Source organism: Gordionus sp. m RMFG-2023, chromosome 5, assembly GCF_954871325.1.
Source record: "Gordionus sp. m RMFG-2023 chromosome 5, tfGorSpeb1-WG-v2, whole genome shotgun sequence".
Taxonomy (NCBI): Eukaryota; Metazoa; Nematomorpha; class Gordioida; order Chordodea; family Parachordodidae; genus Gordionus; species Gordionus sp. m RMFG-2023.
The window spans coordinates 11,534,205-11,560,410 of NC_088779.1; the positions used below are offsets into that span (position 1 = coordinate 11,534,205).

Here is a 26,206-nt window from a genome sequence, read left to right on the forward strand (position 1 = left end):
GATTAAGTACGAACAAAATACAGCATAATAAAACTTAATGTTCATTATATAATTATTGAAAAGAGATATAAACTTAATTGCATCTCTCCTTCCTTAAAAAATTATATGAGAGTAAATATAAATTTATTTTTTAAAAAAAGCTAAGGCCTAGCGATGCATGTGTCCTAACGCGCCATTTTTATATTGAACAATTTAATAATTTTTGCCTTTCCTAATCCACATTATTAGCAATTTCATGTTTGTTATAAAGAAATTAGCGGGCCTAAATATCATAAAAACCAACCTGAAATTTAAAATTTTTTTTAATCATAGCCCAAATAAATATTTTCAAAAATAGGCTCACCTAAAACTATAGTAATCTCGGACCCCGGGGGGGAGGGACTTTAAGAAATATTTTTAATTTATATTAATTAATTTAAAAACGTTTATTTTTATCAAAAATTCTAAATGAGGAAAACCGTTATTTTAAGCTAAGTTGTTACCAAAATGAAATGAGTCTTTAAAAAAAACCTAACAAAAAGTCGAGTAGATCATGCGCGGTCTTTTTGGTCTGACAATATATTATGGAAGGACCGTTAAAGGATAACTTCTTTTTATAGTACATATCCTCGGAATCGGAGAAACCCAAATTTTCATCATCGCTGATTCGGTGTTCGCCGCTTTCGACAAATATAATACCCATGCGTATTAGGGTTTGAAAATCGGTTTCTAAATCTTTCTTGACACTGGATGATAGAAATATGTTGGGTCTATTAATTGTTTTTTTTAAATTAAAAATACATAATACGATATGTTGCTAATGTTATCTTTAATTTTGTCAAATAAAGTTATTATTATGCAGTTTAGTGGCATTAATCTCAAGGCTTACTCCGATTAATTCTTTACCACCTATTCCTTAGAAATACATTTCCAATATTATATTGTGAGAGACACCCCCCCTTCCTCAAAACCAAAATAACGTCCCCAACTATATGGTTATTTTTGGTTTCTCAAGATATAGGTATAAATCCTTGTTGGTATTTCATATTATATTTATTACTACGTAATATAGTCCGCTAGTATTATTATTATTCCACAGACGGTATATTTATGATTAAGCCCATGGGAATTTCTTTCTGAAGCTTAATTCTGCTCTTCCATAAGTTTTGTTACAACTGAACCTAATAAATGAAGCAAGAATATTTTCAAAATAAGAACCTTTTATTTTAAACATAATATAAATATTGTGGTTTGGATATAAATAAGACAATGTTTCAGTATATAATAAATGTATGGAGAGGAGAGAGTGGCAGATAAAAGTATTTTCGATTTCTAAATATTTTCAAATGTCAGTGGGTTAGGTGAAATGCTAGGAACCAATATTAAACCCAAGATCAAAAATATTGTATTGGTATTGGGTCTAAAATAAAATAATATTTTATATTTCTTATATTGGTATTGGCTTAAATTCAAATTATTTATCAAAGAATTGAAATAATAAAACCCGTATTTTAAATATACATAAAAAAAAATCATGAAGCATTACCATTAAAACAGGGCTAAGAACCAACTCTCAAATTTTAATGAATCTAAAATCTTTTTTTAAACTAAGAATTTATTAAGTTTTGATTTGATTATAAATTTTTTGTATCAAAATAATTAATTAATAAACATATTGATTTTGAAACTTTTTATTTACCAAAAAAATATATTATAAATAACACCAATATTGATATCACAATATAGAAAAGATAGTATTTTGTTGCACTAAAGAAATATTGGATGTAGTACATGATACGTAATTTATAGTTTTTGCTTTCTGACGTTGAAGAATCAAAAGAGCTACGCTAGGCATTCCTCATTAACATCTACCTGGAACTAAATTAATATGTGTGAAAAAAAATAAGAATGAGGAGGCAAGTATTTGTATATGCAACGGTTCGAAATATGTTGCTTAAATGTCTAAAGTAAAAAAAAAAGATCAGGGCAAAAAAAGTAAGGATTTGAATGTAATAAGTTTAGGCAATTTAAATAAAGTAAAAAAATATACCACGATATAATCATCCACGAAAAAAACAAATGATTATATGTATTTATCTATTTTATTATAGGTATTGAGATTGGTATTAGTTAATGTCGTATTTAAACCAATATATTTAGGTAATTGGTATTGTAAACCAAGAATATATTGATATTAGTCCCATCCCTAGTTGGATCATTGATCTAGCTTACTCATATCCCCTGTAAACTTGTTTACTTCATCATGAGATAGTATTGGGTTGGGAAGGTATCATAAATCGGCTGATCGACATAAATATTTTATAAAATATATTTTTAAATTGCTAATTGAATTAAGAAAAACTATACCAACAGATATACCGGCTTATTTTTAGATCTATATTATAAGAAAATTGATTATAAATTCAATCTCCATTTTGTAATTTCATAGTTACTTACCATGTATAAAATTAATTTTATTTAAATTTGCGATCTCCCTAAATTCAAGTTAACTATTTTACTAGATGTGCTAGTTCCGGAAACTTATATAATTATTTGGTTGGCGTGAAAAGATAAGTTCGATCCTCTTTTCTTCCAAATTTAGAACATCCATATCCTGTGAATGCCATTTCACGTAAAGAATATGACATTCTTGATCTATGTCCCTTAGAATGGAATCATAATTTGTGCTTGTTGTGGGATGTTTATTTGACAACCTTGTAAAAAAATTTGCATTTGTTATTTCCTTTTGTTTTTCAATCTCTATATTACTAATCTATAATAATCTTCTATAAATTTAAGATTTAATAATAAATTCAGATGATGTGCAACGTTGCTTTATCTCTATTATATATTTTGACAAAATTTTTAATTTTTGAAGGTCCAGAAGAGAAGCAAATACCTAAAGCTTAATCAAATAAATTAAAGTACTTATCTAATATTACCTGCAGATCACAAACAGGAAATCGTAATGCAAGTTTTGTAAGCATATTTTCCTTATGTAAAATAATTTCCGTACTATCATTTCATTTACCATTAAATGCGTTGAAAATTAATTACAAGTTTAATGTAGGTCCTTTTTGTGAAGATAGAAATTCAACTGCTTATTTAAATTCAAAATAAAAATTAATGGTTCTACGAGATCCAATTATAGGTATTTCATATATGATGGAATATTTCAAATCAAATCAGATTTGTCAAATTTCCCTCAGAAAATGGTATAAAATTGAGATTATGAATCTACATGTATTCAATATCTACGACATATGCATTGGAAAGTTAAACATGCATATATTAATATAATTTATATATTTAAAAAACCAATCCTATAAAGTATTTTATCCTAAAATCTATTTGAATAAAAAGTAAAAACAAATAAAACAACTTATAAGGAAGTATATCAAAATAATATAAATGACATGTAATCAAAAACTCCTCTTATGATTTCAAGCTCAACTACCATTGACTGGCAGTTAAATAATGCAAAATCGTAGAATTTTTTTTAGTTAGTTTGTTTCTTTATTTAATTCCCTTTTTTTCTTTCTATCTTTCTTTCTCTCTTCCTAAAATAAAATAAGTTACCGATCCAAACAAGTGATAGATATTTGGGGATTGATTAATCCAAGGGATGTGATTATATCTGTTTGAACTTCTTTGGTAGCTGTGGCCGTAAGTGCTAGGATAGGAATGTTGGGTAAAAGATTTTTGAGAATGCCGAGTTTCCTATAGGATTCTCTGAAATCGTGACCCCATTGAGATAAGCAATGAGCCTCGTCTATGGCGATGACTGATATACCTTGTGACATAGAAGATTTAAAAAAAATGGATATAAATATTATAGTTTTGAGCACAATTAATGACAAGGAACCAATTTTTAATTAATTTAAACCAGAGATATATTATCAAATATCAAACTGATACTTAAGGAATTGCCCAAAACTTTTTATTCTTTGAAAGCATTTTGAGGTGATATTATATTTACCCCACTAAGACTGCATTCACAGTAGTGTCGAAATCCAACTTTATGCCAAAATACCTTTGACATCTTCAGACAAGTCATTCATTAGGTGCATAAAAAAATTTCTTACACACCTCTAACCCCAACCTCCGAAGAATGTATACAATATATCCCTAATTAAATCAATATTTTTAGAAAACTAGAATTAATATTTATAAACTACATCTGAATTAATTTTAGTTTGAGGAAATAGAATATATATATATAAACTGGGTAGAAATAATTATAGAAATTTTATATCTTATTTAATTTTGATAACATCTGAATGATATTATTTTAGGATTAACAACAACATATAAAATCATTTATAATAATGAAATTTCTCAGTGATCAAAACTTATGCAAAATATGGCAAAATGAGGTATAGAAAAAATTATTTGAAAATAAAAACTAATGTTTAGTATACAAATAAAAAGGATCTTCAAAACAAAATTTTTATTCAAAAAATCAAGTTAATTTAATCATGCCAACCATTAACACAAAGTAACTTAACAAAAATATTGAAATAATTCTTAAGGCAGTAAAATTGCTAGAGTGAAATAAGTGTTTAGAAGGCATTTTCTATTTAAAAATATTCATAATTTGTTTTAAGTGGCTAATTTCAATTTATTATTAAGTATAATGAGTAATATTATATTACCTATTAATTTTTCAAGTGTTTTAAGAAAATTATTTGATTTTACAATGTACTCTGGGGTTAAATATATTATCTTATAGGTGCCCTTGTATATTTCTGCCCATAAAGTTTGACTTTTTGATTGAGCAGATCCTAACAAACAAGCTTGTATACCTTTAATTCTGTTTTTATAAAAACAGATTAAATAAATTCACTTTTCAAATTTTAATAAGATAGATAAATAGTTATCTATCATTAATTTAAAAAATATATTTCTCTTAGCCTATGCTAATATATCTAATAATAACCTTGGTAAAATTAGCAATTAATCCACATTATTAATGTGTAAATAAATTATAAAAAATTAAATTAATGTCAAAAGTATATATATATATATTAAAAAGATTTTAAAGTATCATAAATCTCTGCTCTTTCAGATTCAGAATAATATTTTACATATAACTACATAGTTTGATAACAGAATAATTTATATTTTTAAATTATCAATCTGTTACCATCCTGAGTCTGAGTATCACAATAACAATATTTAATAATATATATAAATAAAGAAGTAGATATATTATTTATAATAATTCTAAGATTACTACCATAATATTTAAATTAACCTTAAATTTTCTACTTGATCCTGCATTAAAGATATAAGAGGTGATAGTACAATAGCAATTTTGTTACTAAAAATTGAAGGATATTGGTAACAAATACTTTTCCCATATCCAGTAGCAGCAAAAAGGCACTGATCTCGCTTCTCGTATATTAACGATTTTATAATTTTCCATTGTAAAGTTTTAAATTGAATATGCCCAAAATTCTTATATAATATTTGTGAATGGTGTAATTGTAATTTGTTATTATCATCGATTTCCATAATTAAAAAACTCGACTGACTTTTTAAAAAACGCGGCTTTGTACCATATGATAACAAACCTAAAAAAGGTTCAATTTTTTTAATTGCTTATTAATTTTTTCAAAAAAAACAAATAATATACACTATTCTATAGATACCTCGGCATATTTTTTAATATTCATTTAACAGAAAACTTATTATATCCAAAATTGATTTCGTAATTTTATAATTATCATGTATAAAAATTATTTTGTTTAAATTTTCAGGACATAATGATGATCTCCTTGAATTTAACGTCAATCCAGCGGTAGAGAAAACTCTTTCACTATGTGTGCTAGCACTGAAATGCAAAGAATTTTTTTGTCGAGCCTGGAAAGATTTTGAAGTTCACTCTTCTTTTCTTTCCAAAAATTTAGAACGTTGTGAATGTCATTTTCCAAGAAAACTGTGGTTCTTGTTTTAAGTCACCTATCATAATTTATATTTGTTGAATGTTTATTTGCCGATTTTGTCAAATAACATGAATTTAATCCTTCATCTTCATCCTCATTGGCTATATTTACTACCTGATTATCATCATTCTCTATAAGTTTAAGATGTTTTATAATAAATTCTGAAGCTGAGCAATTTTGCTCTATTAAATACTTTGACACAATTGTCAATTTTTAAAATCTTGGATCTAAAAGAGAAGCCAATACCTATATAATTTTAAATAAAATATAAAAGAATATACTTATATAATATTACAACCGGAAATCGTAACGCAAGTTTTTTTAGCATAATTTCCTTAAGTGAAATAATTTCAGAACTATCACTATCATTTACTATTAAATGTGTTTCAATTTCACTTCTAAAAAGTAACGCCAAGTTTAAAGTAGGCCCTCTTTGTAATTAAAGTTTACTAAGAATAAATCAAAGTTACGAGTTTAATTTATTTAATTAAAAATAATTTAAAGTTACAAGTTTAATTTAATTTATTTTAAAATTTAACATCTATTTTAAAACTAAAAATATCATGCTTATATAGCATGTTACAAACAAAAAATCAATTTACATATTAATATAATAATTTATATAAAAAAATCAATTTTCACAATTTATATAAAAAAAATCAATTTATATAAACATAAAAAAACAATTTAAAGGTTAGTATTAATCGGTCATATCAACATTCCCCTTTAAAAAATGATCTCCACTCAGGTTTTTCTTGCATGTGAATCTTATCGTGCAGTACGTTTCTTGATAATTATATTGTCATCATTAGTATATTTCATTAACTTTTGCTATTGAAAGTTTATTTAAAAGAAAAATATTTTATAATACATATATATACATATTTTTAGTCTTTATTTCATTAAAAAATTATCAAATTTTTTGTGCAACATTATATTCCTGCTTGGTCTTTGACTAACAAGACTCTGTTCTTGTATTCCTAAATTTTGATCATCATTTCTTCTAAAACTTACAGTAAAAGATATTGCATTTTCTGTATTTGTTTTCAAATGTGTCGTTTCATCAAGAGGTGTGCTACTCGTAGAACCTTTTTTTAATTTGGTCTAAATGTCTTCTAATAATTTTGTTTCCTGTATCTACTTCTAATATTAAATTCCCATTTTTACTTTTTACCGTGCCTTTATCCCATATATTATCCTAGAAGGTTTTATACCAAACTTTGTCACCATTCATGATATTTCTATTTGACGATAAATTGCGATTAAATTCATTCACTTTATCTTCTTGCGGTTTTATTAAATCCCATCTGGTTCTTAGAAGTTCTGTTGAACATCACTTCGCTTGGTATCTTGTTGGTTGTCGCGTTTGGTGTGTTGCGATAATTAAATAAAAACTTTTCTAAAATATCTAAGTCTATTTTATTATTACTTTCCATATTCCTTTTCATGCATATTTTCATTGATCTTATCATTCGCTCACAGACCATTGGACTGTTGGTGGTGAGGCGCGGTGAAATGTGATCAATATCATGATCCCTACAAAGTTTTTTGAACATGCTACGTGTAAAATTCGTACCATTATCACTGACTATCATATTCGGTATACCAAACAACTGATTATTTTTAATAATTCTTTAATTGTAGTTCTTCTGATGATAGAAAACTTGCTAAGTGCGTCAACGCATACCAAGAAATTGCTACCTTCAAACTGTGCAAAGTTGATGTGCACGTGTTCGAACACTTTTACAGCTGTTTCCCCTAAATTTTGTACATTATGAGGATTGTCCGCATATTTATTACACGTATTACAGTTTCTCACCTCCTGATCTATTTCAGCGTTTAGACCAGGCCACCACAAATAATCTCTCGCCAACAATTTCGTTTTCCCTACACCAAGATCCCTTTGTGTAATTCCTGTAATATCTCCTTTTTCATATTTTTCGGTATAATGATCCTATTCTCTTTAAAAAGACAATCTTTAATTAAGCTCAGTTCCATTTCCATATTTTTATATTTTATTCTTTATCCATGATTCTTTATATTGTTAATTACCTCCATTAATTTGATATCAATACTAGTTTCTTGAAGTATTCTTTTAAAATTTATTGATAAGTCCCAAAATTTGTCATCAATTTTTTCATCATCTATCTCTTGTACCATTTCTTTTGTGTTCATTTGTGGTAATCTTGACAAACATTCCTGTACTACATTTCGTTTCCCGGGTCTATGAAATATCATAAAGTCATAAGCTCCCATAGTCAAACTCCATTTTTGAAGTCGCATTGATATGGATGAATTATCCTTGAGTCCCTGCGTAAATATATAAACGAGTGGCTTGTGATCTATGATTATTGTAAATCTCGTACCAATTAAATATTCTTGAAACTTTTTTACCGCGTATATAAAAGATAAAGCTTCCCTCTCTATATTCATGTAATTAAACTATGATTTTAATAAAGCTCTTGACACGAAAGCATTGGGTTTCTTTTACCATCACCTTCAATATGAAATAAGACTGCGCCTAGACCTTTCTTTGAAGCATCAGTTGCAATGCCTATTGGTAGATCCGGATTATAAAAATTTAACGTAGGCGGAGTACTTATCAGTTTTTTAGGTCGTCGAAGCTTTCTTGATGTGTACTATACCATAACCATATGTCTTTATTAACCATTTTGTATAAAGGATCAGCCATGTCCACAAAATTACATAAAAATTTTCGATAATAGCTCGCCATCCCTAAAAAAGTTGTCAATTCATCTTTTGTCTTCGGTTCCGGCATGTTAGAAATAGCTTTTATCTTATCATCGTTGCAATGTATACCATGTTTGTCTATATCATGTCCCAAAAGGCGTATTTTATCTTGCAGGAATAAACTTTTGTCGAAACTGGGGGTTAATCCATACATGATGATCTTCGAATACCTTTTTAATGTTCTCCAAATGTATCTCATCGTTATCACCTGTAATTAACAAGTCGTCAATGTAGAATATAATATCTTTTAAATCTCCGAAAATGTTATCCATAGTTTGTTGGAATATTGCCGACGAAGTTTTTAAACCAAACGGTAGTCTCGTATAGCCCTTATGTGTCACAATTGTAAGAAAAATCTCTTGATTCTTTGTGTATAGGTATTTGGAGAAACACGTTTTTAAAATCTATCTTGGTAAATTTCTTACCTTTAGATAATTTTGCGATTAAGTCATTAATGCGTGGTATAGAGTACTTGAAATCTTATAAAGCAGGGTCGATAGTATTTTTGAAGTCGGCACAGAGCCGAAGTGAGCCATCTCTCTTATAAACGGGAGTAGGAGGACTAGCCCATCTAACATCTTCAACAGGTTCAATAATTTTATCGTTTATCCACTTTTGAAGTTCTTTTGTTATCAAATCCATTCTAGAATATGGTATACGCCTTGGCGGTATGATTTTCGGTGTGGCATCGTGTTTTAAACGTAATTTGACATAGTTGTGAAGCATTGGTTTTTTGTTAAGTTTAAAATTGCATAGCTTAATTAATTCTTGTATAGTATTATCATAATCATCCTCGACCATATTCACAAATTTATCTAGTATATTCCCAAAAACTGTTATCCAGGTCCTTCCTAACAGTGCAATCTTATCACTCTGGACTACATAAGCAGTTAAGATTTGACTTTTGTCCTCGAATTTTGCCTTGACTTTGGTAGTTCCTAATACATTTATTGTGTTTCCATCATATCCAATTAATTTAATATCTGATTTATTTTAGATTTTTACTCTCTTTTTCGCGATATGAATCGGTAGGATACTATATCTTGAGCCGGTATCAATCTGCATCAAAATAGGCATGTCGTTCAAATATACCGTGACCTTATAAGCATCGTTAGCTGTTAATTATTATCGGTATCCATATTGTTTATGTCTAAATTGTATTCTTTTCTTTCTAGTTTGTCATTTCATCTTCTTTTATCTCTTCTATATTTACAGTGTTCACTTTATTTGTATATCGTGATTGTTGTCGTTGTTATGATATTTACAATTGCATACTTGATTTCTTCCTTGATTTCCAATCTTATGATTATCGTTATGTCTTTGAATAAATCTTGAATCATTGTAATGTCTGTTATATCTGTAATTATAATCATTATTAAACCTATAATTATTATAGTTATTGTTATTATAACTAGCTCTATTATCAAATCTCGAAGAATTATTTTACGATCCTGGATAGTTTGCCCTGACGTTGTTGTAATAATTCGCGTTATAATTCTGATACCTAGGGTTGTAATTATTTCCTTGATAATTATTTATTTGAAAATCATGGCCTCTTGTTGTACATCGTTGTCTGTTATCGTAATTAGATTGTAAATTTTGTCATTCGTCATGGTCTCCATATCTCATTAACTGTTTATTTTCTTCTGTTTTCCTGCCTCTATGCCTTTCTACATGTTTCACGGTTGTATCATCTTTTTTTTGTTTAAAGAAATATTTTCAACTTAAGCAATTATATTTTCTTTTAATTCTAACTCTTCAAAATCATCTATTAAAGTAAGAACTTCTGCTAATGTAATGTTAAGCTGCGTTAAATAATAATAAGTTGGAACTTGTAAATTTCCTCGGGTGTAATAACCTGAATTTTTCAATCAATATCGATGGATTGATGAAGTCGATAGGTGAACATATCGATTTGAGCTTGATATGTACCTCATCTGGTAGTCTCCTTGTAAAGGAACCTGCTTTTTCGTCCGAGATCTGAGTGTCCTTGAAGATGCCTTCGAATCTACTCAAAAAAAGATCGCCATTGCCTGAGTATATTGAAAATTCAATATTTATATTAACATTATTATTGGGAATCTGTTTCATATTTATTTATTTATTTACGATTTCCTCGAATATGTAGCGGAACTGCCACCATATAGTTTTCTAAGAATATATGAATGTTACGAGTTTAATTTCATTTAATTTAGAATAAATCAAAGTTACGAGTTTAATTTTATTTAATTTATTTTAAAATTTTACATCTATTTTAAAACTAAAAATATCATGCTTATATAGCATGTTACAAACAAAAAATCAATTTACATATAATAATTAATATAAAAAAATCAATTTTCACAATTTATATAAAAAAAATCAATTTATATAAACATAAAAAAACAATTTAAAGGTTAGTAATAATCGGTCATATCAACAGTAATGAAAGAAATTTGACAGTTTTTTTAAATTCAGAAAAAAATGCTAATAGTTCTTCTACCAGATCAGATTCATAATTTGAGAAAGTGCTTCCCAATTCTTTTCAAAGCATTATTAATTAAATTCTTATTTAATCCAGATGTGCTTTCTAGCATAATTAAATGCCAACGTGTTGGGTAATTAAATTTTAAGGTTTTCATATGCGCGGAATTATTGTTATTATTATTATCATTAAATTCCCAATTTGAAAACGGGTACCAGAGTATGGATCAATGCTGTCAAGATCTAACATGTCTTATGTTAAATCTATTGTACTTAGACGTTTTCTTTGATATTCCTCGAATTCTAATTCAACCTCTGCAGTTTTATATCTTAGAACAGTAACAATTTCTCTAATTCTTTTGCAAAAAATTTGACTATGGTTTTTTTATTATCCAGAGTTAGGATACTAAAATTATTTATAGAATTATGAAATGTAAATACATCCATTTTAAAAATATGTAAAATTATGGTAACTTTTGGAATTTTAGATTTTTGATTGATTGAAATCTATATGACTTCAATATAATTACGATTTTAAAATACGATGTTGTGATGATTTCATGACACATATTGAGGATTAAATTTAAACCCATTCATGTATAATTAAATTATTTCTTTTGTTGTACATTTGTAAAGATTATAATTATATATGCATGTGTTTAAATTAAGTTGTTAATATGTTAAATTAATTACTCATAACACTGTAGTAGAAAATAAAAATTCATCAAAATCCTGATTGGCATTAAAAAATTACAAGAGTGATGTTGACCAATTATTAGAATAAAAAGGTATAAAGTATGAAAGAAATTTCTGCGCCGGCTTGATTTCTTCATCGTAACCAAAAAAGGTAGGCGGCCGGCTAAAGGCCGAAGCAATATATATACACTCCCAATTTAACAATAAAAATTATACACTCATTCGATAAAAAATTAAATTGCCCGGCTTAATTTACGGCTAAGCAAACTCGGCTTAACTATTTAACGACACTAGAAGATTATAAATAAAATTAAAATGAAGCAAAAATTAATATATAATTTTTATTTCGAAGTAAAAAGGTAATTTTTCTTCAAATATCTAAGAAAAGGATTTTGTTGTTATTTTAATAACTTCTCTTTAAATATCTAAGAAAAGGGGATTTGTTGTTATTTTGATAACTTCTAAGGATAAAGGTTTTATTTATATTGGGGCATTCAAAGCCAATTTGATCACAATTTTTACATGTCCTTTCGATTTTTAAGAAATTTTATATACAGGCTACAGAATCCAAGATGTTAGACCTTTGGAGATACCAGGGGTTAAAGATGAAAGTTAAAGCCAAGATTGATATTATAATACCTTTCATTTTATTTTAGCCGGGCTTTTCCGGGCAAACTATTTTAGTCTTAAAAGTAATAATTCCAAAATGCTATATATAAACTAATTTACATCTTTATCTTCAGCAATTTCGAAAAAACCTTCTAAAAGTCAAGCACGAAAATGATTAACATCACAGGAATACGACATTGAGAAATAGATAATTTAATCCGAAAATATCATTATAATTTATTATCGCAATTTTAATATCTAAGGTAACGGGCCTTCAAGGTATCAATTTAATTATATTAGAATTTCATATGAAAATATAAAATTATTTTAAATTAAAATAGAATTTCATTTCAAAATAAAGAATTTTTCATCAATTTGATTGGATCTCAACGTGGGTTATATTTTTTATTTCAAACCGACCCCCCCCCCCGCCTCGCTCACGAAAAGCATTATTTTTACACGTCCGTCACTCCCGAAAATTCACGTTGTTTTTAAATTTTTCAAAACTATTGCTATAATTTTACACTTTTTTAAATTTAATCTATTTATTTCTCTAATTCCATAATCCATATTAATAAATAAAAAAAATACAATATATAAATCGAAATATTTTTAGAAAAAGAAGAATATATCTATGTTTTTTATTTCATTTGTTACATCTTTTCTCTAATAAGCGATTGGCTACAGAAAATAACCTTTCACTAGACTCCGAACTTTCCGGGTCTGACAAAATTTTAATGAATCTTTTAAATTCATCTTCATAGCTTTCATCGGTAAATGTTGATGCTTCATCAGAATCTAGAAATTCTCTAAATTTCTCATTTAGAATATACGGTGTTTTATGAATCTAGGATGAATTAGGAAAGTTATAAATGATAGTTGGCATTGGCATATGCATATGCATATCATCTTATCTTATAACATTTAGCATTTTATGGTTGTTTTATTTTTTCTTCTATTAAATTTAAGGCTTTTGAAATTCGGATCTAGAATTAGGCCTACCTTATGTAGTGGCAGCATAATATATCTTGTCCTGTTTTTTAATGTTTAGATTATTATTGTATCACCTTCAAAGGTTGACAAAATTTTACTAATATTTATTTCCATAGATAAATTTTATTTATTGAGGACGAGAATTTGCGCTCATGTTATCCGAGCATTCTTTAAATATTTAATAAAATTTATCATGTTGATATCAACTAATCTATTTAATTCTTACTTGATAAGCAAGTATACCTGTATCTCAGAATATGATTTTAAGAAACTCTGTATCATGATATCAGAGTTCCATTTCGTTATTACATCTTGTTTAAGGGTGTGGCTTAGTTTGCTATTAGCTGTAGATTGTTTGAAATATTGTATTATTTTTTTTACACCATTTATTTTTTTAAGGTCAGATGCATAATATTATTTATTATAATATATTGCTAGCCTTTCGTCATCTTTGAATGTACTTATAAGATTTTTTCCGTTATCAGTCATATACATTTATTTAAATAATTTTCTACTTCTGTATATTCATTTAAAATTGAATTGACTACACTTTTAATATTGGCGCCTGTTTTTTTCATCCATTTCCCTTGTAGCCAAAACATATGTTCTAATTCAAAATCCTTATTGATAATATGTCCTGAAATGGTTAAAGAACTTCTATAGTCATTGGTCCAAAAATTGTATGGACAAGTAATTATTATTGATCATGCCTTTATTCTTAATTTTAATTTCATCATATATTTTAGAAGCTATATTATTTTTGAGAGTTTTAATCTTAATTTTAATTTCATCGTATATTCTAGGAGCCATAGTATTTATGAGAGTTTTTCGGTTCACAAGTATATCATTTATATTTTGGTGTCCATATGTATTATCATTAACTCTTGGCCTAGCTTGTAATGTAAAATCCTTCATTTCTGTTGCATTTAAAGGTCGAAGATACAAATAAAATATAATTTACTTTTCTGTAAAACTCTTTGTCTGACATTTGCCTTTTAAACATATTAAATATTGTCTGATTAGAAAGATTTTTGTATTTCTTAAGGCACATTTATTGAACATATAAATTTAAAGTTTAAGCAAAATTTAGCAAAAACTTTGAGACAAACTAAACACAGACGTGAAATCAATCACTATTCGACCAAAGTGTTTTAAAATTGTTAAAAATTTTTGAAATTATTTAGATAGGTAAAAAATTGAGAAAGCCGTTTATTTTAGCTCACTAGCACACCTGGTTAACAAGATATAGAGGCTCATAGGTACAAAAAGAATTTTGGAAAAACTCATCAGCATTAATTTTGTGTTTTGATAAATGGAGTAAACACATAATGAATGGGTACCATTGCTGCCAACAAATACACAATTCTCGGGACGAAGCGCAAAATTTAGAGAATCCAATTTTAATATTTGAATGAATATTAAATTTATGATATAGCCCTCATAAAATAATTAAAATATATCTTTTTTGGACTTATAAAAAGTTTTGAGAATAGCAACGGTGGCGGCATCTAGTTATACATTATCGAGCTAATAAGTCATTAGCCATAGTAGCAATGTAGAGATCTAAAAAATGTAAAACTTTGTAAGGATGGTGGGGGGGGAGGGGAGACAGAACAGGAAAATTTTATCACATTTCTTAACGTATCAATATTTTCATTTTCCTTAAGAATAAAATTATAAAAAAAACAAACTCTCTTTTTTGCGTAAAAATACAGGTAAATCAATATAGGTAAACCGGAAGTTAAAGGCTCAAATTGGCGACAATTTTTATTATTTTTTGATAGCCCTTTAGAGATTATTTTTACCTACAATAATTATATTATTTTTACTACAAACAGATTTTGAGATATAAGCATTCAAAAAATTTTACAGATTCTAAAGTGGCTCTTTCTTGTATCTATGAGTCCGATATCTCGAGAACCAGTTGTGCTAGCGAGCTAAAATAAACAGCTTTCTCATATTTTTACCTATCTAAATAATTCCTGAAATTTCTAACAATTTTAAAAGAGGTCGGCCGAGAATGTGCCCATTTTGATCGATTTGACATGGAATGGCCCAGTAGAACCAACGGCATTATAACGGATGTTGTTTATAAAATGCGGAAGATTTTTTGTTTTCAAAAATTCTTTTTTAAAAAAGAATTAAATTAAATTAGAGAATACATATTATAATTATAAAATTGCAAATTTAAATTTATAAAATAACATTTTAAAAATCCGTAATTCACAGGAAATTTATGTTCACGCCCGATCAGGCCCGAGAAAAATTTTGAGAATGCCCGTCATGCCCAGTCACGCAAAATAATTTAAAATTTATTCACGCTCACGCCGTGAACCGTGACACGATGGGTCGCGCGTAATTTCACGGCTCGTGCCCACATCTAATCGCAATATATAAATAAATATCAATATTTTGCTAAAGCATGGTTTGTGTAAATTACTAATTGCCTTATATTGTATTTTGTACAATTATATTTTGGAAAAATTTTAAAATTATTCTTTAACATTATTTGGAAAACATATAATTCAATCATGCCATGATTTTATAATATCCCTACCTAAAGAAAAGAAAAATTAAAGATACGTTTGAAAAGGAAAAAAAACAATCTAAATACATGTACTCTTTATTATTTATTGGATCCCCAATATAAGAGGAGCATTTTACAAGTAGTGTGTTTGATGAAGCATGTAATATAATTAAGAATTAGGAATTGCAAGGTGATGATAATCAAAATATTTTTAGTTGAAATAAAAGCGGCAGTATATTTAATAGCCAAAATATGTGGAAAGCAATAATTTTTATAAAAAACAATATGATTTCGGCCTCAATTTGTTAGCTTTGCCCACCTTGAACATTAAGAGAGGTGTCTAATATCTTACTTACAAATCCTTTATACTTCTTTTTCAGAAATAAATTGGTCTGTTTGAGGTAATATTCATAAAAAGAAAAGAAATCGATTGAAGATCTCGACAACCAGAAAGGCAAGTGTATATCATAACTTAAGATTGGTTAAAAATATAGAAAATGATAATATTAAATAATTAATTACAGAATTTAAAAAATTTAATTTAATATTACATAGATTTATTTTTTATTAAAGTTTAAAAAATTAATTTGAATTGAGCGGTCAAATATCGGTCAATTCACAGAATTCTATTTGACCGGTCAAATGCACTACGCTGGTTATGGGTATGATAAGGTTTAAATGAACTCAATTTCAATCATAATTCAGCCAACAAAATATTCTATTTGTTAGAGTTTACCAACCATATTGTTTATAATATCAGAGTTGAGTCTATAGGGGGCAATTTTTATAAACTTAAAAATTTAAGAAAAGTTTTTAGAGGATTCGCTACGCCATGTTATTACCTAATCAGGTCGAAAATAGCAATAAAATTTAATTTTCTCAATAAAAATTGAACTAAACAAAGTATTTTAAAAAAATGAATTAGTATAAAGCGACTGCCCAACATTCATAATTTCAACAAATTAAATTGTTTAAGCTATTTATATATCATACATAAATATATTAATACAAATTTATATTCTCAAAAAAATTAATTTAACAAGAGATATCGTTTATTATAATGAATATGCCCTCAAAATATTTTTATTATTTTATTTATTAAAGGATCATAAAATATAAAGATAAAATGTTTAAAATATAAATATCCCTGAAGATATATATTGTGAATATAAACATCCCTCCTATTTAAAAGGGCAAGTAATAATATTTGAAATATTTTGTCTAGTAATAATAAAGGAAACATAAATTTATGAGTATTTATAAAAATTTTATAATGCAATTTAATATTTTAATATTTCAATAATACACTTTCTTAATTTCCGTTTGCAGATATAAAATTGTTTTAAGAAGAGGATAATGGCCTTGTTACATATACCAATTCAGATTTTAACAATATGGGTAATATAAAATTTTTTACTTTTTAGAAACAATATAAAGTATTACTTGTCTAATTCGGGCTCTTGGTAATTCGATCAACATCCTAATTTGATAAAAATTTGAGTTCCAATCATATCCCTATTAACAATTATCTATTAGAAAATGCCTTGTGGGCAATTGCCTAAGTTGGGCAAAATCTTGGTCCACACGATTCCCAAATTAGACAGGTTTTACGGATTTTACCCGCTAAACAGGTTTTTCAAATGAACCAAACATTAAATCAAGTTTCTTTTTATTTATTTGTATCCAGATTCTGGAATAGAATCCTGAACCCTTATTTAAAATAATTTATAAGGTTCAAAACAAGAAACCTAAACTCTCGAAACCGCATCAAATAAAGAACCAGAACCTTTTTTTAAATGCTTAGGAACCGTAAACAGAACTTTTTTAGTCAAGGTTCAATACAGCTCGTAAACGATACGACTTTGAGGACCGGAAATTGAAAGATTAAGAAGGAATAGTTAGAGGGCCATAACTGTATTTGCTACTATAAAAGTTTATTATATATTATATTTTTTATATTCAAATTTTAGATTCTGTTGAATTCTATAGCCAAAATGGTAAAATATTTAGAATTTTAATATTTTTTTTATCATCAGGTATGTTAATACCTTTTTTTTAAAATAGAACTTTAACATTTATAACCTAATTTAACGTCAATTCTTGTAATAAAGTTCAATGCAATTGTAATGCAGATAAATTTTATTTTATCAATGAATAATAAGTATATATTTTTGATTAAGATTTTTTATGTTAAAATTATTATCATCTTAAATATTGAGATTTTATTTTTTATTAAAAAAAATATAAGGATTCGAGATGTTTTTCGTCGAAACATTGTATCAAGGATCTTCGTCGAAATCAACATTTCAAGTTTATCACAATATAAATATTAATTATTCTATAATTTATAAAATTCTGTGGTTTACTTGTGGCTTCACTATGTGAATTGTCTAAAATTATTTTTATCTCTTATTATTTTATGTAATAAATTATTTTATCTGCCAAAATATGCGTTGTAATATAAAAAAATCTATATTTATTTTGGCAGACAAAATATATTATATTATCACTGATGTGACACTTGTAAACAATTAATAATATTTCAACCGTTTTTCAAAATCGCTAAAAAAAAGTCAGTTGTTAGAAAATGAAAGACCATATACAAGGTAAATTGTTAAAATCATGTATATAAAAACTTTTCTTATTGCTTTTAATGATAAAAGATATGATTGCAATAGTAACCACGTAAATAATGCTGGGTGTGGGGGCGAAAAAGATGTCCCAATTTTAATATGCAAAGGTGGGATATGTAAAGAACGAGACAATGGCTATTATGACCAAGACGTGAAACATATTTTAATCGATAACATATTGGGATCCAATAAAAAGTCCTGCGATCAAATCCTAGAATGCATCTTAAAGAGACATGCTGAAGAAAAAAGTTTTATATAAAAAAATAAAATCATTATGTATATATGTGACCGAATTTAAAATATGATTATGTTAAACAAATATTAGGGAAGAATGTCTTTCAGATTCTGTCAGAGTTAATAAAGAAGATAGTCGAGGATTCTAGAAGGAAAAATTATCTAAGCTACACACAATTACCTGCAGTGGGATCAATCGATCCTTTAAGCTATTTTCGTACATTCAAGCCTCAAACTCCAACCACCCAATTATCTACAGGAGCTTCAGTCGATTCCAAGTTAGATGTGATTATAATGCTTGAATCACCTATTGACTTAGTAGCTACCCCGAGTTCCTCTCAATCTCTTACACCCATGATGCCAAATTTTCGTTCTATAATGTCTCATTCCTCCACACCACAAATGCCTATTTCCCATTCAATGATAATGAATACAAATACAATGAAATACTTTAATCGTGCTAATGAAGGTACCGGGGAAAAAGATACACATCAAGTTCAGGTAAAAGTTGAAAAGATGATGATTGACCATGGAATTAATTCTAAAAATATGGATGCATTGATACAATCACCTTCCGAAAACGAAGAATTTTTTAACAAAATTATAGAGGAACAAAAAATTCAACAAAAAGAGGATAAATCGTCCTCTAACAATCAAATAATGGATAAGAACAAAAACAAGGTTATCTATGCCACTGGGTATCGGCCCGGTTTTTATAAGGAAAACACCACTGATCTAAAAGTTCAAAATGCACCTTATCAGAGAATACAGGAGAAATACCAAGTCAGAAGATCGAAAACAGAAACTGATTTACGGGAGACCATAACTATGCCCCCTTATTATAAGAGATATGAAGATAAGACGAAGATAAACGACAGTAATAAACAGTCTCTGACAAATGCAAATGTAGTAAAACAAATGCCTAATATTATGGATTATGATCAAAGTTACATGAGAGAAAAAGAGCCCGATATGCGCTTACAAGACCGGGGAGATGGAATACGCAACAATTAATAGCGTTTCATAGCTATATCATCTATTAATAATATTTAAATTAATATTGAAAATTTGATTTTAGTCATAATAATTTTTTCTACATATTTATAGTTCCTATCCTTAATGTTATTGTGGTTTACAAAAAATTATTCATTTACAAGAAATGAAAATTAATAGAAATGAATTGATTTATTTAATGAATAAATTATACTTCAACACATTGTTATTTTTTAAATAAATATGCGTGTAATTATTATAAATTTTATGATATTGAACTTGATCATAAATAAAATAAAGCATTAACGGGTTATTTACATATTAGAGATATTTATTTAAAATGGCGATGTGGGCAATTAAGTTTAAGTTTTATAATCTAACGGATATCTGTTGCATTCTTTGACGTTTCTCTTCCAGAAGATTACTCCTATTTTTGTGAATAAATTCATTTCTGTTGGGTAAATCTGACACAACGCAAGCACTCAAGGCGCTTCTGTAAAGATTCATGTCGGTGGCCTCAAACCATTCATTCATAATATCGTTATAACACTCAACATGAAAAATGGTTGAAACTCCATTAAATCCTCCTACCACGAAAATCATATCGTCGATTACCTTTGAATAATTTTAATTAGGTATTCAGAATTTGAAAAAAATCTACAAAATGATTATTTTTTTTAAAAAACTGTGGTTCATTTTGAAAGATTTTTATTAAAATTATAAAAAAATATACTTATAAAAGATTTAAAAGGTAAAATTTGATTAAAAATCTGTTCTTAAAAAAATTTACTCAGAAATTTATAAAAAACTCTGGATATAATGAATAAAAATGGATTTTAAAAAAAATCAATTAATAAGCCGTGTAAAATTTATATTTATAATTTTAAAAATAGTAACTTTCTATAAAATATATAGCACCACTTTTAGCTTTTTTTTAAAGGGTGCAAATGGAAGGAATCATTTGATTCATATGACTCTTATGTCATATCCATGTTACTTAACTGATACATACTTCGCAAGCAAAATTGCTTCTTGGATGGTTCATATCCGGAACGATTTCCCATTGACTAGTTTTTGGGTCATATCTTTCAACTGAAGACATACGCGAAATACCATTAAATCCTCCTAAGGCGTATATCTTATTATTAAGGGATAACACTCCTACTCCACTTCTTCGAACTTTCATATAAGCTATTATTACCCAAACATTACAAGTAGGATCATAATATTCGGCGGACGACATACATTCTTGCCCATTAAACCCCCCTGCTATGTAAATCTTATTGTCAAGTGTTGTAGCGCTAGCATCGCTTCTTTGATGGTTCATAGGTAATAATGGAGACCATTGATTGCATTTTGGATCGTACCGCTCAGTTGTATTGAGTCTAGCGTGACCGTCAAATCCACCCATGGCATATATAAAACCATTAAGAACTGCTACACTCACATAACACCGTGGAGAGTTCATGGGTGCTATTTCTATCCATTTATCCTTGTTCACATCGGTTATAATGCTTGTTGACAAAGAAGGGTCTAATACCTTACAAGTATTAAAATATTCATCTCCATTGAAACCACCTATCATATATATTTTATTGTTCAGGGTTATTAAACCGTGATACGCTCTAGGTTCTTTTGGTTCTAAATGAGTGCATTTTACCCATCTATCAGCTCTTGTATCATATGTTTCCACTATATTAGTAGGGCTTCCCCCACTCCAACCACCTATTACAAACATGATTTCGTGAGGCAATCTGGGTTTAGCTAGAGCATTAGCCAGATCAATTTCGCTATTTGACTTGATATTAACCTTATCCTTTGCAAAGCCGATGATTGAGCCTAAATTGTGGCTATCGTAATCTTTTTCGTTGATATTCTCTTCGGAATCGGTTATGTTTATAGTTCTCAATTTTTTTTCCTCGGATGATTTTGTCCTATTTTTGCCGAATTTACCTAATTTTTGTAGCTTAGAGCCAGTCGTTGAAGTTCGGCTCTCTCTGTTTTCTGATATGCTCCTTAGATCGTATAAAAATTTGATAGTGTCCCTTACCAAGGGACGACATGCTGGCGTATCTTTTATATATTTACAGGATTTCACTTTCTCAACAAAATAATTTGTATCTATCAATCCTAATCGAATGCTTTGAATTAAAGGTAATATATAATTCTTTCTTTTTAGAGGATCATGGTCAACCCATTTCACTACTGCTTCAAAAGCTTTTTCTTCACTCCTTACATTTAATTCTTCGGATTTAAGCAGATTGGTTAAACTCGAGGGATTTAGAATTAAAAACTCCGAACTTTTTTCACTGATACTTTGAAAATTTTTCCAAATAAATGATTGAGCAGCATCTTCAAGAATTTTGCAATTGTATTGTTTGGCAAAATGTAAAACGCTGATGCAATTTTCTATATCCAAATGATTGACTAGATAATTTATACAAAATTTAAGCAAACTTAAAAACCCATATTTGTCTGCCAATACATAAGTCTCCTATATATTTATGTTTAAAAAAATATATCAGTGGTAAAATCTAAGAAAAAATATTAAAATTACTTGAACATTTTGTGAGTTTATGTCAAATTTACCCGTGTAACAAAAGTTCAATAATTTTTCTAGATTGTTCGAAGATATGTCAATTACGTAAATGCTATTTGCTTTATCTTGATTCTGATTGTATGTCGTATTAAAAAGTCCTCGAAAATATTCACTTTTACTAGCTAATACTATTCTATGTGCCAAATATGTTTTCTTATCAACCTGCATAGAAAAATATTTTAAAATAAATAAGATAAATTACAAATGTTATGATTTTATTTGAAAAGTTTGGATTTTCTAATATTTAGTATTAGATGATGCCATAGGCAATTTAATCAGATACCTGTAGGTACCTTTCAAAGCCCGGCCCGGATTTTAATTTTTTGGCCCTGACCGGATTATATTACGGCCTGGGTTTTCTTAAAAAATTATACATATTTGTCAAAATGTGAAAGATAAACACTTTTCAAATTCTGAAGTAAAAGATATGAGTTTAAATTTAACTGATTCATGGTAATTCCATTATTTCCTGTTCTTCTTGTAATTTTATAAAGTCATTGATATAAGTACCAGTTATTTAAGGAACTCTTCCAGGCAACATACATAATTGCCTTAATTGAACAGAGAAAAAGTCAGATAAAATAATACCTAACTAAAATAAATATTTCCCTTAAAAAATGTATTATATTTTGAATATTAAGTATCTTTGTTGCTTTTAATTTGATTGAATATCACCTAAAATATTGATTAGTTGATTAATTATATTTTATAAGAATCAAAAAAATATAGAAAATGATAAATGAATGAAGTTGATATTTTTTGATACACAATTTATAAATATTTATAGATCCGACTCGTGTATCCGGACCTACAGGTCCATGATTTCATTGTAAAGATTTTATATAATAAATTATGTAAATGTAATTATTATTTTTTTAAATTTAGTAAATTTTAATATAAATTAATTTTAAAAAATATATTTACGCATTAAGAAATATTTTATTGATGTATCGCCCAATCTCCTCTTTTACTATATATTATATATATAACAAGGTAACCGATATTTGATCAATCAAAATATGATCAAACTCGATTATGTTTTTATAGAAATAGGCCCGAAGCTACGGGTGGGGGCATCCAAAAAAAATCGCCCCCCCCCCCAAACACTTATCTCTTAATAATAATTTTGGACCCACCCACCCAACCACCCCTTCTCCCCCCCCCCAAAAAAAATAGCCTTCCAAAATTTTTTCGGCTTTAAAATTTAAAAAAAATATTAATTTTTATTTTTCCGGTCATGGGTTACTTTATTTGAATATTTACTGAATGATATGTTGTCAAATGTAGTAGTAAATATTTTTTAAAAAGGTAAAATAAATAAAGGTGAAAAATGTAGAAATAGAATTTACGGGAAAGGATGGGGGATAAAAAAAAAGGAAGCTTGTAAAATAAAAAAACAATTTTAGAAAAATTTTAGTTATTAAAATTTTATTTTATTTATATTTTGAGGCTTCATTTATAGTCAACGCGATATGCGATTTTATCCAAAGTGAATTCATCATAACAATTTATCTTCTCGCATCGCTCCACTATAAATGCTGCTTTCTATCATATCTGATTTTGCATTGTCCGGCTATTTTTAGGCTTAGTATAACGGAAGCCTAGCGTGACATATCGCGCTGCATAAATTACAAAATATTTAATCTTAAAGAATAGGGCTACTCTATTGTTTAAGACTGAATATCTCATTACTTAATCATCATCACGGTAAAAATCATAACATATCCAGGAATTTAGTAAAAGTGAAAGCACTATATGTGGGTTTTCTCCATAAATTTTATAGGTCTTTAGCCCATCTTTTGTAGACATTGAGCTAAATTTTGGGTTTTCACTTTTTTTTATTATAAAAATGCTTTTTTCTGAAAATTTTGAATTATAGTCGTAATTTTAAAAGGTTATTTATTTTTATTAAATTTTCTTTCAAATTCTTCTTTATAATGAAATGGTGTAGACATTGGGAGGATTTGCGATGAGGGGGGCCCACTCTGTTTTGAGGCTGGTAAAGAGGCTAGTTTTTGTTATTATTGTAGAAAAAATATACAATTTAAAAAATATTTACTTTTATGGTGGTATCACAGAATTGTTTATTTATCCACATATCTCTGAGTTCCTGAAGCATCCTCGTATTATGAAATTTAAATTTTTTATGTTTGTTAATGTCATTACTTGTCATTTTAGTACGCCTGTTATATAATTGCTTGTCACTTTGCAAATCGTTCCCACTTTGCTCTTCCGTGTTTGAATCTGAGAAGTATTTAGATGTAGAGGCAATTTCCATATTAAAGGAAAAAAATGAAGTTTGAACTCATTTTCCGGGGAAAAAATATTGTAAGAGTTTAATTTAGCTTTTAACAAGGGAAAAATAAATAAAGTGTTATATAATAAAATCATCAAAATTACTTTTTTTATTAATTATGTCGTGATAAACGTGATAATCGACAAAATGTTTTTTAATATTCAAATTTTAATTGTTAAAGTTAATCTAAAATGTATTAAAATAAAGAGAAAAGGAAAAGGAAAGGTTTTTTCAAATTGTTAAAATATATTTATATTATACAAAATTAAATAGAAATGGAATGTAAAAGAAAGTTTTTTATATCAATATGTAAATTGAATGAATTTTAATAGCGATCAATTGTATCAGTAATTAAATTTTACACATTAATATATTTTGTCGTTTTATAACAGATTAAATTTAATTCTTTGGTTTAGTAATAAAAGTTCTTAAAATTTAATTGTCTGTTCAATTAAAGTTAATTAAATAATAAACTTAGTATATTCTAGAGATCTGCAAAAGTCGAGCAGGCCTAATTTTTTTTAAGAAGATTCGCGCCGGGTCGGGCCTTAAATTTTTTTTTAAAATATATCTAAATTTATCAATTTTATGTTGAATATTTTATGTAAAATAAAAATATGTGATTTTATTTATAGAAAGTAGACGCCAAATAACATATATCGTTTATTTTGATTAATTATAAAAATTAATTTCTATATTTAAATAAATTCGGGCCAGGCTGAGCCGGGCAAAACTTTATAAAATAAATTCGGGCCGGGCTGAAAAATTCGGCCCGATGCAGATCACTAGTATATTCTCTTCTGGTACCATTTCGTGTTATAATAACTTTAAGAACAATTTTAATTTTCTTTATGTTAGTGGCATATTTTTTTTAAATCTATGATACTAAGAAGTATCCTATTTGTGAATAGGAAGAAAGGTTAGTAGCTAGCCCGTTACAAATGACGGTGAATCATAAAGTGGTGAATCGGAATCCAACAAAAAAATTGGGTTAATAAAATCCCCCGTTATTATGCTATCAATAATTGAATGGTTTAATCAAGCATAATAGTATTTTAAAAGGGTAATTTTATTTTAACTATGTAAATTTTTGATGACTGTCCAAACATGTAATTATTAAAATTAGTCCAGATTTTTTTAAAACAAATTCCTGATCCCCTATGACCTAGACCCATTTAATCAGAGAAATGATTGATTACTATTGCAGTCAAAAAAAATTGGATATTCTTTTTTGATGCCAATCTAGTATTTATATTACAAATAGTTTATAAAATAAACAATAATAGCCCCCCAATGACTTAGATTAGTTCACATAGAATAGTAGTAATGATTAACATTAGTTTCAAGATATTTTTTAATTAGGCTTTGATTAGAGCCAATATATTTTAAAAAAATATTAATAAAAAAATCTTGATCCGTCAATGATCCACAACTTAAGAGGATTTATGATCTTTAAAAAGATAAATAATAATACCCCCCCCCCCC

General features: G+C 27.6%; 2 protein-coding genes across 2 annotated transcripts; one reads left to right on the forward strand and one right to left on the reverse strand.

The window, feature by feature from the left end:
* Positions 1-18,519: 18,519 nt before the first annotated feature.
* Positions 18,520-20,130, forward strand: LOC135930388 (uncharacterized). The gene is made up of 3 exons (XM_065467182.1): positions 18,520-18,572; positions 18,630-18,847; positions 18,925-20,130. The coding sequence occupies exon 3, from the start codon at positions 19,128-19,130 to the stop codon at positions 19,845-19,847; it is 720 nt and encodes a 239-aa protein (XP_065323254.1). The 5' UTR covers positions 18,520-18,572; positions 18,630-18,847; positions 18,925-19,127; the 3' UTR covers positions 19,848-20,130.
* An 8-nt stretch (positions 20,131-20,138) lies between these two features.
* On the reverse strand, positions 20,139-24,703 carry LOC135930161 (kelch-like protein 10). Its single transcript, XM_065466943.1, has 4 exons — positions 24,485-24,703; positions 22,384-22,587; positions 20,839-22,320; positions 20,139-20,441 (listed from the first exon to the last, which is right to left on the reverse strand). The coding sequence occupies exons 1-4, from the start codon at positions 24,701-24,703 to the stop codon at positions 20,196-20,198; spliced, it is 2,151 nt and encodes a 716-aa protein (XP_065323015.1). The 3' UTR covers positions 20,139-20,195.
* Positions 24,704-26,206: the final 1,503 nt, after the last annotated feature.

Excerpts from the sequence above, each read along its gene's own strand:
- LOC135930388 (XM_065467182.1), top strand. The coding sequence starts at position 19,128 with ATGCTTGAATCACCTATTGACTTAGTAGCTACCCCGAGTTCCTCTCAA.
- LOC135930161 (XM_065466943.1), bottom strand. The coding sequence starts at position 24,703 with ATGGAAATTGCCTCTACATCTAAATACTTCTCAGATTCAAACACGGAA. Across the intron at positions 22,588-24,484 it reads TCTGTGATACCACCATAAAA|GTTGATAAGAAAACATATTT; the intron begins GTAAATATTTTT and ends TTTTCTATGCAG. Across the intron at positions 20,442-20,838 it reads GAAGCAATTTTGCTTGCGAA|GTAATCGACGATATGATTTT; the intron begins GTATGTATCAGT and ends AATTATTCAAAG.